Source organism: Hyla sarda, chromosome 4 (assembly GCF_029499605.1).
Source record: "Hyla sarda isolate aHylSar1 chromosome 4, aHylSar1.hap1, whole genome shotgun sequence".
Taxonomy (NCBI): Eukaryota; Metazoa; Chordata; class Amphibia; order Anura; family Hylidae; genus Hyla; species Hyla sarda.
In genome coordinates, this window is record NC_079192.1 from 272466280 (window position 1) to 272480585 (window position 14306).

General features: G+C 41.1%; 1 protein-coding gene across 2 annotated transcripts in view; it reads left to right on the forward strand.

The window, feature by feature from the left end:
• The window catches only part of TBK1 (TANK binding kinase 1), an 81830-nt gene that overhangs the window by 26722 nt on the left and 40802 nt on the right, over positions 1 to 14306 (forward strand). For both annotated transcript variants that reach the window (XM_056574230.1, XM_056574231.1), the window contains exons 7-8: positions 1905 to 2015; positions 8865 to 9044. In XM_056574230.1, coding sequence (XP_056430205.1) covers positions 1905 to 2015; positions 8865 to 9044 — 291 coding nt within the window. The remainder of the gene's footprint in view (positions 1 to 1904; positions 2016 to 8864; positions 9045 to 14306) is intronic.

Consider the following 14306-nt stretch of genomic DNA (forward strand, 5'->3'; position numbering starts at 1 on the left):
CCCTGAAACACGTTTAGGACTTGGCACTATTCACACCATCTACTGGTACTCATCCCATTACCAGCGTCCATACTGAATCCTGGCACCTGAGGAGTTAACCTAGTCTCCAGCCTCCCGCTTCACCTGAGGAGTCGATCCAAGCTCCAGCCTCCCGCTTTGTGTGCCGGCATCTCACCTCCAGTTCCCCACGTGGGACGCCGCTCCCGTGTGTGCTAACACTCCTGCCAGAGTGTCGGCGTTGTAACCCTCTTACCATCCACGGAAGAGCGGCTGCCAGGAACGGCTTTGACCATCGTGTCGCACCCCACTGCCATCGGGGTCGCCAATTCCAGCGTGAGATTGCCACTTACCATTTTGCTGCTCCACGGCGGAGCTTTCTACAGCCGCACTCCACAGGTCCACGCCAGTGAGAACCAGGCGGCTACAGGCGGTGAGAAATATAATATTAATGTTCCTCCATTATCATATTTATTCCATCTATTGACTATCTGGAGTCTGATCTTGCAGTATCTATCAAGTGCATTTTAACCATCTGCTCTGTTACGGGACTAACAAATCAGGTGCCGGATTATCGGACTGTACATGCTCATGATATTTTAGTCATTCATCGAGTATTATTACCCCACTAGGGCCCAGTGGGGTATGTACTAGTGCCTGTACATGTGTAGTATGTTTTATTTTATTATATTTTATTGAATTATATTTAATTACATTTTTGTACTAGTGATGCTGTTTTTTATTCATTAATCCACACATATCATTATGAACCCTAGTTGGTGAGGTGCTTGAGGTAACAGCTATATATTTGACTTCTATTTTCTCTCCGACGCCGGTGGGGACCGGTCATAGCTTTAACTACCTCGCACCTTTTGTCGTGTGCTGCACCATATTTGAAATACATGTAATAAATATGTTTTGGATGAAAATGCATCATGATATACCAAATTTTGATGCATTTTTGACAAAGTTCAGGAAGATATACATTAATAAATCTGCCCCAGTGTATCACTTTTGCCTGGAGTGTTAACTTAAAGGGGTACTCCGGCCCTAATACATCTTATTCCCTATCCAAAGGATAGGGGATTAGATGTGTTATCGCGGGTGTCCCGCAGCTGGGGACCCCCGCAATCTGCCATTGCCCACCCACCATTGTGAGCTCCCCGCAGCGGTGGAGGCTCCTAGTGTGTCACGGCCCCGCCCCCTCATGACGTCACAACTGCCCCCTTAATGCAAGTCTATGGGAGGGGGCGTGGTGACGTCACGATACTCCGACCCTGTGGTCGTCACGCTACACACTCGGAGCCTCTAGCGCTGCAGAGAGCTCACAAAGGTGGGTGCTGAATGACAGATTGCGAGGGTCCCAAACGGCGGGACCCCTGCAATTAGAAATCTTATCCCCTATGCTTTGGATAGGGGATAACATGTGTTAGGGCTGGAGTACCCCTTTAAAGCGTACCTTTCCTTAGGAAAAACTTTTGACATGTCCTAGAGAAATGTCAAAAGTTTTAATCGGCGGAAGTCTCGCACCTCCAGCTGCTGCGCGCTCCTCTCCCTGCCTATTCCCCTCCCCCCCCCACGTGTGTTATGTGATCGAGACACTCTCGAAGACTTACATAGTGCTTTTGTCTCAATCATGTGACATAGAGCCAGAAAAAGGACTCCTTCCAGCCCGTTCTCCTGATGCGTGGAGGCCCCCGTCAATCCAAACTTTTGACATGTCCAAACATTTTTTACCTAATGACAATGGCCATTTCAAAGAAAACTGAAAGATATGGAACTGCCAAGCTTCTCTATACATTATTTGTAGCATATGCACCAACTTTGTTGATTTTTATGGTTCATGTATCATTTCTATGGTTAACAGACTTATAAATATAACATTTTATTTTGTGTCCTTCCTGCAGGTATAAAATTATTACTGGAAAACCATCTGGTGCAATATCGGGTGTCCAGAGAGCTGAAAATGGTCCTATAGAGTGGAGTTGGGATATGCCCCTTAGCTGTAATTTGTCCTTGTAAGTACATCCACTTGCTAAGTTATGTGCTTCTTAGTTTATTCATTAAAGGAGTACATTATAGGAGTGTTTTAATAGTGGCAGCCTGGGCAAATAGGATTAATGAAAACATTGGCTAGAATACCCCTTTTAAAGGTGTTATTCCAAATATTAAAGTGTTACTGTCAGACACATCAAAAGTTTTGATCAGTGAGATTTCAGTGCACAGACTCCCGTTCAAGTTATATCTAGTGATTGAAGGGAATCTCCACACTGAGACCACAACGGAGCAAAACTTTTGACACTTCTGTGTGACATGTCAATTTTTTTTTTTTTTAAATAACAGTGCTATTAACAAGATAAGTAATAAGTATCTGATCGGTGGGAGTTTGACCACTGGGATCCCCAGTAATAACAAGAGCAGAGGTAAAATAGTCCCTGGGTATATAGAGCAATAGGGTACATGCTCGAAAGTCTATCCATTCACTCACTATAGGTCTTCCAAGGATAATTGAGTATATTCCATTCACTCGGGAGTGCAAGTGCCCTCTGTACTTTTGATCAGTTGGGATCCTTGTGGTCAGTTCATGACCGATCAAATACTTACTATCTATCCACCAAAGTAGGTATAACTCCACCAAGTGTAAAAATGTCTATAGATTTAATTTTAAGCTGTTCAAATATTGCTATTTAGATTATAATACTGTGTTTGCCAGTAGATGGTGCCCAAGCATTACTATTGGGATTTTCTGACATCGGAAAATCAATGTACATTGTTGTTTACTTTGGAGCATGGGTGATACGCTGCTTGTGGCTTTGGTGATGTCGATGTTCAACACTGATAGAAAGCATCATAAGTAATTACCACTATATCTGGGGAGGCGCTGTTTCAGGACAGGAAGGCTGAGTTTAATGCCAGTCACATGTAACACACTAAAATACTGTCCTGGACCAAACTCTCATGACAGGCAGGGTGGATGCAGTTATATAGTGAAGGTAATGCTATATTTAGGGAATTCACTTTTATAAAACTCTGCAGTTTGTATCATGTTATTCCAATGCAATTGACTAATTTTGTGTTTGGCTGTTATATTTGTGTGTTGTCCCGGTACCGTATCCTATCCGGTACCTGCGTATGTGGGTCCCCTTAGCCAGAGTCCCTAGGACATCAGGGTCCCCATTGTCTAGTTCACCCCTGGTCATCTCTCATCTAGATAGTTATTGAGCTAATGGTTTATTTAGGATGCATGTAAATATGATTGTATAAATGTCTATAAATAGTTAATTACCGGTATACAGCGTAGCAGGACCTGCGGGTCACGTGATCAGGAAAACTCTTGTTTTATGCTTTAGGACCTTTTGGAGGTCACTGTGACGTATTCTACCCATCACTCCTTGTAACGGTGAGTGACAGTTACTGGGACCAATCCAAAACGGCCCTGCCCCTGCCCATATAAGGGAGCGGCGGCCATTGCTCTTTCTCTTTGCTCCTGCGCTCCTGACGAGGAAGGACCTGTACAGCTATCTCCCGCAGTGAGTTAGGCCCGAGCATGCGGCAACGGCTGATCAATTCTAAATTGAGAGTGTATCAATCCCTAAGCACTCTGCATGATCACCGGACCTTATCTATCCCCTAAATCCGGACGGATCTGCAAATATTACCCTAAATTCAAATCTAAAAGTCAAGGTCCACAACAACTGTCAGTCATTGCACTATATAGAGACTGTATTCCTGAGACTGTTGTTGTGCATTGGATGTACCGCAAGCCTTTCAGTAAAGCTTGTTCAAGTATCTTGTGGACCTTCAGTCATTTTGTATATGGACCTATCGTTACTGTGAAGGGCGGCGATAGGCCGGAGAATTACCTCAGCATACTAGCCCTCAGCCTGGCGTCACGAACTATAGGGTTAACATTAACCCCTCATTTACCGAAACACCCCAACTACCATACACTCCCCCAAGGGCTACCACATTTGTTTATGTAAATTTGTATGGTACACACTTTTTTGTATGCTCTTTAACCCCTTCAGGACCAAGCCCATTTTGGCCTTAAGGACCTAACTTTGAAGCTTTCTGCTTGTAAGGAAAATGGATATAACGAATACATTTTTTTTTTGGTTCACATATACAATATTTCTTCTTTATGTTTGCATAATAAAATTGATGTGTTTTTACTTTTGGAAGACACCAGAGGGCTTCAAAGGTCAGCAGCAATTTTCCGATTTTTCACAAAATTTTCAAACTTGGTATTTTTCAGGGACCAGTTCAGGTTTGAAGTGGATTTGAAGGGTCTTCATATTAGAAATACCCCATAAATGACCCCATTATAAAAACTACACCCCCCAAAGTATTCAAAATGACATTCAGTCAGCGTTTTAACCCTTTAGGTGTTTCACACGAACAGCAGCAAAATGAAGGAGAAAATTCACAATCTTCATTTTTTACACTCACATGTTCTTGTAGACCCAATTTTTGAATTTTTACAAGGGGTAAAAGGACAAAATTTTTACTTGTATTTGTAGCCCAATTTCTCTCGAGTAAGCACATACCTCATATGTCTATGTAAAGTGTTCGGCGGGCACAGTAGAGGGCTCAGAAGGGAAGGAGCGACAAGGGGATTTTGGAGAGTACGTTTTTCTGAAATGGTTTTTGGGGGGCATGTTGCATTTAGGAAGCCCTTATGGTGCCAGAACAGCAAAAAAAAAAACCACATGGCATACCATTTTGGAAACTAGACCCCTCAGGGAATGTAACATGGGATAAAGTGAGCCTTTATACCCCACAGGTGTTTCACGACTTTTGCAAATGTAAAAAAAAAATTATAATTTTTACCTAAAATGCTTGTTTTCCCAAAAATTTAAAATTTTTAAAAAGGGTAATAGCAGAAAATACCCCTAAAAATTTGAAGCCCAATTTCTCCCGATTCAGGAAACACCCCATATGGGGGTGAAAAGTACTCTGCTGGCGCACTACAGGTCTCGGAAGAGAAGGAGTCACATTTGGCTTTTTGAAAGCAAATTTTTCTCTGGGGGCATGGCGCATTTAGGAAGCCCCTATGGTGCCAGGACAGCAAGAAAAAAAAACCCACATGGCATACCATTTTGGAAACTAGACCCCTCGGGGAACGTAACAGGGGGTTAAGTGAACCTTTATACCCCACAGGTGTTTCACGACTTTTGCATATGTAAAAAAAATATATATTTTTTTTACCTAAAATGCTTGTTTTCCCAAAAATGTTTACATTTTTAAAAAGAGTAAAAGCAGAAAATACCCCTCAAAATTTGTAACACAATTTCTACCGAGTACGGCGATACCTCATATGTGACCCTTAACTGTTGCCTTGAAATACGACAGGGCTCCAAAGTGAGAGCGCCATGCGCATTTGAGGCCTAAATTAGGGATTGCATAGGGGTGGACATAGGGGAATTCTACGCCAGTGATTCCCAAACAGGGTGCCTCCAGCTGTTGCTAAACTCCCAGCATGCCTGGACAGTCAACGGCTGTCCGACAATACTGGGAGTTGTTGTTTTGCAACAGCTGGAGGCTCCGTTTTGGAAACAGTGGAGTACCAGACGTTTTTCATTTTTATTGGGGAGGGGAGGGGGGCTGTGTAGGGGTATGTGTATATGTAGTGTTTTTTACTTTTTATTTTATGTTTTGGTAGTGTAGTGTTTTAAGGGCACAGTTGCATGGGCGGGGGTTCACAGTAGTTTCTCGCTGGCAGTTTGAGCTGCAGCAGAAAATTTGCCTCAGCTCAAACTTGCAGCCAGATACTTGCTGTAAACCTCCGCCCATGTGAGTGTACCCTGTACATTCACATTGGGGGGGGGGGGGGGGGGGGGAATCCAGCTGTTGCAAAACTACAACTCCCAGCATGCGCTGACAGACTGTACATGCTGAGAGTTTTAGTTTTGCAACAGCTGTAGGCACACTGGTTATGTATCACTGAGTTTGTGACCTAACTCGGTGTTTCACAACCAGTGTGCCTCCAGCTGTTGCAAAACTACAACTCCCAGCATGTACGGTGCATGGTGTACATTGACTGCTGAGAGTTGGAGTTTGCAACAGCTGGAGGCACACCGTTCGTGAAACATTGAGTTAGGTAAAAAAAAAAAAAAACTCTAAATTTCACAACCAGTGTGCCTTCAGCTGTTGCAAAACTACAACTCTCAGCAGTCACCGACAGCCAACGGGCATGCTGGGAGTTGTAGTTATGCAACCAGCAGATGCACCACTACAACTCCCAGTATGCACTTTAGCTGTTTGTGCAAGCTGGGAGTTGTAGTTATACAACAGCTGAAAGTACACTTTTCCATAGAAAAAATGTGCCACCAGCTGTTGCAAAACCATAAGTCCCAGCATGCCCATAAGGGAATGCTGGGAGTTGTGGTGGTCTGCCTCCTGCTGTTGCATAACTACAGCTCCCAGCATGCCCTTTTTGCATGCTGGGAGCTGTTGCTAAGCAACAGCAGGAGGCTGTAACTCGCATCCAACGATCCACGCCGGAAAGTCAGTCCCTCGTCGTCGCCGCTGCTCCTGGGGCCCCGATCCCAACATTGTCGCCGGGGATCGGGGTCCCCAGCACCCGGGGTGCACGTCCCGCACCCGCTCATGTCCTCCGGAAGAGGGGCGTAGCGGGTTGCGGGAGTGACACCCGCAGCAGGCACCCTGATTGGTCGGCCGGTAATCCGGCCAACGAATCAGGACGAAAGTGAGGTGGCACCAGTGCCACCTCACCCCTGCAGGCTCTTGCTGTTCGGGGCCATCAGAGACGGCCCCGATCAGCCAGTAATACCGGGTCACTGGAGACCCCATTGACCCGGAATCACCACAGATCGTTGGACTGAATTGTCCAGCGATCTGCGGGCATAATGACCCCCCTGGGCGATATGCCGGGATGCCTGTTGAACGATTTCAGCAGGCATCCGGCTCCGGTCCCCAACCGGCTAGCGGTGGGGACCGGAATTCCCACGGGCGTATGGATACGCCCTCGGTCCTTAAGGACTCGGAATGCAGGGCGTATCCATACGCCCTATGTCCTTAAGAGGTTAAAGCCCTATGCTTTGACAGAAACATAGCACTTTATTAAGGTGCACTATTCACTTTTGGGCTTAGTAAATATGTTAAAACGTACCGCTCAGATACCACAAAAAAATAAAAATGAATATGTTACTCAGTACCTTATACTGACTAGAGTTGAGCGAACTTACAATAAATAGTTTTTAAGCAAACCTCGCGGCTCGGCTGTTGATTACTTTAGTCTCCATATATTAGTTCAGTTTTCCAAGTGCTCCGGTGGCCTGGAAAAGGTAGATACAGTCATAGGAGACCCAAGATTGTCACCCCAGACTTTTCCAGGCCCCTGGAGCACTTGGAAAACTGAACTAATTTATGCAGACTAAAGTAATCAACAGCCGAGCTGCGAGGTTTGTTATAAAGCAATTTACTTTAAGTTCGCTCAACTCTAATCCTGACCATGTACATTAAATTTTTATGCCTCCATCACCTATATTTATTATGAACATACTTCTTTTCATTAGAAATCCTCTCAGGGAAAGGGTGGCATATCCCTCGCTTGTGGTGGTGGGCAGAGGCGTAGCTTGTAGCTTCTGGGCCCTAATGCAAAATCTGCAACAGGGCCCATATGCCAATTACATTACTGGTCTCTAATGGGGCATATGTGCTTGGGGGGCCCTCTTAGGCAACAGGGCCCCGATGCGACTGCTACCTCTGTAGCTACGCTCCTGGTGGTGGGAGGTGATTGGTGCGCCTGCTCATGCAGCTTTGTCCATGAAACATTTATTTTCCATGACTCATAGACAAGCCTGATGCTGCTGCAGGTCTGCTTAGTGTCCCAATAGGTATGGGGACCCCTAGTAGTGGGATTTTCAGGGGCTGTTTTCTTTATTAAAGGGGTACTCCGGTGGAAAACAATTATTTTAGGTCTTTTTAAGTCAACTGGCTCCAGAATCTTAAACAGATTTGTAAATTACTTCTATTAAAATGTTTTAATCCTTTCAGTACTTATTAGCAGCTGTATACTACAGAGGACATTCTTTTCTTTTTGGATTTATTTTCTGTCTGTCCAGTGCTCTCTGCTGACACCTCTGTCCATTCTAGGAACTGTCCAGAGCAGGAGAAAATCCCCATAGCAAACCTATGCTGCTCTGGACATTTCCTGACACAGAGGTGTCAGCAGATAGCACTGTGGACAGACATAAAAGGAATTTAAAAAGAAAAGGATTTCCTCTGTAGTATACAGCAGTTAATAAGTACTGGAAGGATTAAGATTTTTTAATAGAAGTGATTTACAAATCTGTTTAACTTTCTGGCACCAGTTCATTAAAAAAAATAAAAAAATGTTCTCCACCGAAGTACCCCTTTTAAATATTCAAAAAATTTCAAACAACCATATTACGAAAGGTCTTTCATTTTCATTAGTAAAAACATATAAAGTTTTTGGATCTGACAGTGCCCATTTAATTCTTTTGGCACAAATTTTTTTTTGCCGTAAGTCTTGCTTTTCTTCTTTTTTGATGTGTGTGTGTGTGTCACTTTTTTTTTTTTTTTCCAATGATACTAATGCTTAAGTATCACCTACCTACCTAATATTGATAGTTATTAGGTATTTGATTAATGGAAGTTTGACTGCTGGGATTGCAGCTTTTCATATCAGAAAGATGTTCCATTTAGTTTAATACTATGCCTAAAGGTGCACATCCTACCTTTTGTGACAAATTCATTGTAAATATTATGAGAATCCTTGTTTGTGTATACATTAACACATATGTTTGGATTGCTATAATATAATATATATATAATTTTTTTTATTATGTACATTATAAATAAAATGTATCTTTTCTTTTCAGTGGCCTACAGTCACTTTTTACTCCAGTACTCGCAAATATTCTAGAAGCTGATCAGGAGAAATGCTGGGGCTTTGAACAGTTCTTTGCTGTAACTAATGATATTTTCCACCGAATTGTGATCCATGTCTTTTCTCTTCAGCAAATGACACTACAGAAGATATACATTCATGCATATAATATGTAAGTTGGTGAAATTTGAGTTAAAACTGTTTAAATATGTTTTAAATCCCAGTAATATTTTAATTTTTAGTACCAAAGAAAGTGTAAGACTTTGTTGAAACACATTTTTGAGGCTCATTACGAGCCTCACAAAATGTTCCATTTATTTTATATGAGCCATTTTAGCCCTCTTGTTTGTTGTAAACAAAGCTTTTTCGCCATATGTTCAGTTGGTTGTGAAGGATACATTTTTGTGACGTTTATGTCCTAAATTACCTGCCAAAATACATGGTTAAATATGAATGTAAGGTTAGTCCAAAAGATCTTGCTGGCACTTAAAGGGGTACTCCGGTGAAAACCTTTTTTCTTTTAAATTAACTGGTGGCAGAAAGTTAAACATATTTGTAAATAACTTTTTTTTTTTTAAATCTTAATCCTTCCAGTACTTATCTGCTGAATGCTACAGAGGAAATTCCTTTCTTTTTGGAAGACTGATGACATCACGAGCACAGTGCTCTCTGCTGACATCTCTGTCCATTTTAGCAACCATGCATAGCAGATGTATGCTAAGGGCAGCATGGTGGCTCAGTGGTTAGCACTGCTGCCTTGCAGTGCTGGGGACTTGGGTTCAAATCCCACTAAGGACAACAATAAATAAAGCGTTATTATTATAATAACGTCAGCAGAGAGAACTGTGCTCGTGATGTCATCAGAAAGCATTCCAAAAGAAAAGAATTTCCTCTGTAGTATTCAGCAGTGAATAAGTATTTTTTAATACAAGTAATTTACTAATCTGTTTAACTTTCTGCCACCAGTTGATTTAAAAGAAAAAAAAAAGGTTTTCAAAGGTTATAAAGCAATAACAACTAAATAAAAAAGAGAAATCACAGAATGTCAATCAAAACTTTAGACACAGTAATAATGCACACATTCTCACCAACAAGATAAAACAAGGATTAGCAGGTATTGGTGTCAAACTCAGATTATAGTCTGACTCAATTTATTAGATCATAAATGATAAATACAAAGATAAAGCAAAATAAGTGGGGAAAGAGACGTAAGAGAAATGTAAAAAGAAGGAAAAAACAAAACAAAGGAGGGGGTAAGGCTAGCGGATCTTGCTAAGAAAAGGGTAATAAAATGGATGCTATAACAGACTACTGGAAAGGTGGATCATTTTCTACCTCTCCTTCCAGATACTTATTGGTAAATTAAAATGTTTTTTTTAACTTGCAGTTGACCTATTTTCAGAAGAGTGGTAATACTTTCCCAAAGCATCTGATTTTCTACCTACCAATTGAGGTTTCTTCCCAATTCATGGGAACAAGAAATAGCAATGTTTTAAATTTATTTTAGGCTGGATATGGGGGGAAATCCATACCTGCAAGATGGCCATTTTAGCTGCTGCTGGTAAACAGTGCAAAAACTTTCTGCTACCTACTGTAAACTTTGGATTGTGCATTACAATGTTAGCCAGATAGGACTCAGTAAACCTATATACCGTACTTTCTACCTGAACCTTTAAATATGTTCACAATACCACAAACAGTGATAAATATCTGCTATAAATAAACTGTATGAAGGCAGCCTCCCGTGACATTGGAAGCAGTGGGATTATGAAGGGTTGAATCCAATTCATCTGGAAAAAAGAGATCACAGAATTAATATGGGAAAGTCAGAATATTTGATTTGCAGTTCCTGGAGAGAGGGAGGGTGCTTATGGGTGAAAAGTGTAAGAGTATAGAGGCCTTGTTTGGCGCAAGTATAAAAAAAATTTAACCTGCGTTAAATGCAACAAATATATAGACTTTCTGTCTCAAAGTCCAAGCCTTCTAGGTGAATATTAAAGGGGTTATCCTGGAAAAAAACCTTTTTTTTTTAATATATATATCAACTGGCTCCAGAAAGTTAAACAGATTTGTAAATTACTTCTATAAAAAAAAATCTTAATCCTTTCAGTACTTATGAGCTGCTGAAGGTGAATTGTTCTTTTCTGTCTAAGTTCTCTGTGATGACACCTGTCTGGGGAACTGTACAGAGTAGAAACAAATCCCAATAGCAAGCCTATTCTACTCTGTGCAGTTCCCGAGACAGACAGAGATGTCAGCAGAGAGCACTGTTGTCAGACAGAAAAGAACAACTCAACTTTCAGTAGCTGATAGTTATTAGAAGGATTAAGATTTTTTATTAGAAGTAATTTACAAATCTGTTTAACTTTCTGGAGCCAGTTGATATATAAAAATACATTTTTTCTTGGAATACCCCTTTAATCAAGACGTAATGGTTGGTGATGAATTTTTTTATGCCTTTTTTCACCTATATAAAAGATCTAGAAAGAAAATTTAAGATCGAATGATTACATTTAAAGGGGTACTCCGGTGGAAAAACTTTTTTTTTTTTTTTTAAATCAACTGGTTCCAGAAAGAAAGAGAAATATATAATAAGAAATAATTATATAACCAGTCCTCAAGAACTAGTGAAAATAAGTAGTGAAAAAAAGGGAAAGAATAAAAGAGGGAAATATTAGTGATTTCGAATAAAAAATGTACAGTGATATGTGAAATAAAAATAAAAACAAAAGTAAAAAATAAATAAAAATGAAAAGAAAAAAGAAAAAGGAAAGGGGAGAAGAAAATAATAAATAAATGAATAAATAAAAAAATATGAAAGTGCACAGTATCGAAGAAAAATGGATGAAATCAAAGTGATAATAGGAAAAAATGTGAATATTAATAATTGTTGATAAACAAAAAATTATGAAAATGCCTGCAGAAAATAATAATTCTTAAAAAATCATATGCATTTATTAAAAATAATACTGATTGATGCCTGGGCAGGGCCCTTGCTCAGGCATGCGGTATAAATATTCCAATAAAATAATTAAAAATGCCAACTATCTCAAAATACAAAAATAGTCCTTTGTAGCCGAAAAAATTAGTCAAGTGATGTGAATAGCAACAGTATTAAATGAAAAATCCGGCGATCGGAGAGACTGTGTACTCCAGTGATACTCCTATGTAAAACACAGTCACCTTAAGCTGTGGTAAATGTTTCAATGTTTCATTGTGATTGCTCGCTGTTATCTACTTGTGTCCCACAACAGATGTTTGTAGAAATAACAATATTGATAGCAAGATACAGTTACTTATGTGAGATCAGGCACAGTACCTTATGATTATGTTCACCGTGATGATCGGCGGCTGTATATCTCCAGAGTTGCAGGCTCCGGGGACTGTGGGAGCCCAGTGCCCGCACGGACCGGATCGATCACTGCCCTGGTATGGGTAAGGAGGTACTTTTCGTGCCGTGGTTGGGACGATGTGATGATCCCGATTATGATGATGTAAACCGCTGGGTAATAGATCGTAACCAAGTAGGAGTATCGTGCTTCGCACGGCTCAGTGGCCGGTCTGTGGAGAAATCGGCAGCCGCTGCCCGGCGTCCTCGTGGCATGTGAATGGTGTGCCAATTCACAGTGGTCCACTAGTCCGGGTCCTACAGCACTGTCTAGGTGGTATCGGCTGATACAGGTGTAAAGCCAGATTTGAGATAGGGATGGCTAATAGATGTAAGACAAGGCTAGACGCGTTTCACGACTTAATGTCGCATTCCTCAGTAGCCTGATTAAGTTAAGAAGGCCAGTACATATGAGGCAGGCCCACAGAAAGAAGGCGAGGAGGAAAAAACGAAAATGCAAAAAAAAAAAGTTGGCTTGGTCCTTAAGATCAAAATGGGCTGGTTAGGATCTATTTCTTCCTGTGATCAGTTAATTCCAGCCATGTTGATTAGCAGACAGATTTAATTCATATGTATCACTACCGAAGGATGTTCTCTTACATGCAGAAAAAACAACTGCGCAGAAGAAAATCTTACCCCAAAATAGATTACAGCCATTTATATGGCAACACTGAGTGTGAGCTGATTGGCTAAGGAACCCCGGTGGATAATGGTGTATAACTTTATTACCAATCACAGGGTTCCCTTTACACTTTCTTCATAGAAAAAGCTTGTTACCCAACAAAAGCCTCATTATTTACCAAGGTCATTTGGATAGTTTTCGAGCATCACTGGGCACTGGCCAGAACTGAGACAATGGTTAATTGAAACTACAGTCATGGCCGTAAATGTTGGCACCCCTGAAAATTTTCTAGAAAATGAAGTATTTCTCACAGAAAAGGATTGCAATAACACATTTTGGGTATACATGTATATGTTTATTCCCTTTGTGTGTATTGGAACTATACCAAAAAAGGAGGAAAAAAAAGCAAATTGGACATAATGTCACACCAGACTCCAAAAGTGGGCTGGACAGAATTATTGGCACCCTTTCAAAATTGTGGAAAAATAAGATTGTTTCAAGCATGTGATGCTCCTTTAAACTCACCTGGGGCAAGTAACAGGTGTGGTTAATATAAAAATCACACCTGAAAGCAGATAAAAAAGAGAGAAGTTCACTTAGTCTTTGCATTGTGTGTCTGTGTGTGCCTTACTAAGCATGGACAACAGAAAAAGGAGGAGAAACCTGTCTGAGGACTTGAGAACCAAAATTGTGGAAAAAATATCAACAATCTCAGGGTTACAAGTCCATCTCTAGAGATCTGCACTGAAAGAAACAAAAAAAAAAAGGGATATGCGCCCCTAGTGTAATATGTCAATGAAAAAAATGCAGGTAATAGGTTAAGTTTCACTCACAAAGTCGGGTTGCCCTAAGAGCCCAACATCTCAGAAGGCGTCAAATGTGATAGTAGCTTGGATCTGCAGCTGTGGCTTATCCGGTGTCAGCTGCGCTGGTCTGGTAGGAAGGTACCCAGGGAGATTAGCTACAGTGCCATGGGTTGCAAACTTCTTGATAATGTTGTACACTGTGGACAAAGGGAAATCTAGATCTCTAGAGATACTCAGAAAATGAACAAAATTCAAGCTTCCAGCGCTGATCCAGCAATAGAAATGGTGCGGACACACAATTATTGCCCTAAGATCAGATTTATTCGCACTATAGCAACTCATTTCTGGTGTGTAACGGACCCTTCGTCAGGCAAGGATGCACCTTGCCTGACGAAGGGTCCATTACGGACCAGAAAAGTGTTGCTATATTGCAAATAAATCTGATCTTAGGACCGTAATTGTGTGTCCGCACCATTTCTATTGCTGGATCAGCGCTGGAAGCTTGAATTTTGTTCATTTTCTGAGTATCTCTAGAGATCTAGATTTCCCTTTGTCCACAGTGTCCAACATTATCAAGAAGTTTGCAACCCATGGCACTGTAGCTAATCTCCCTGGGCG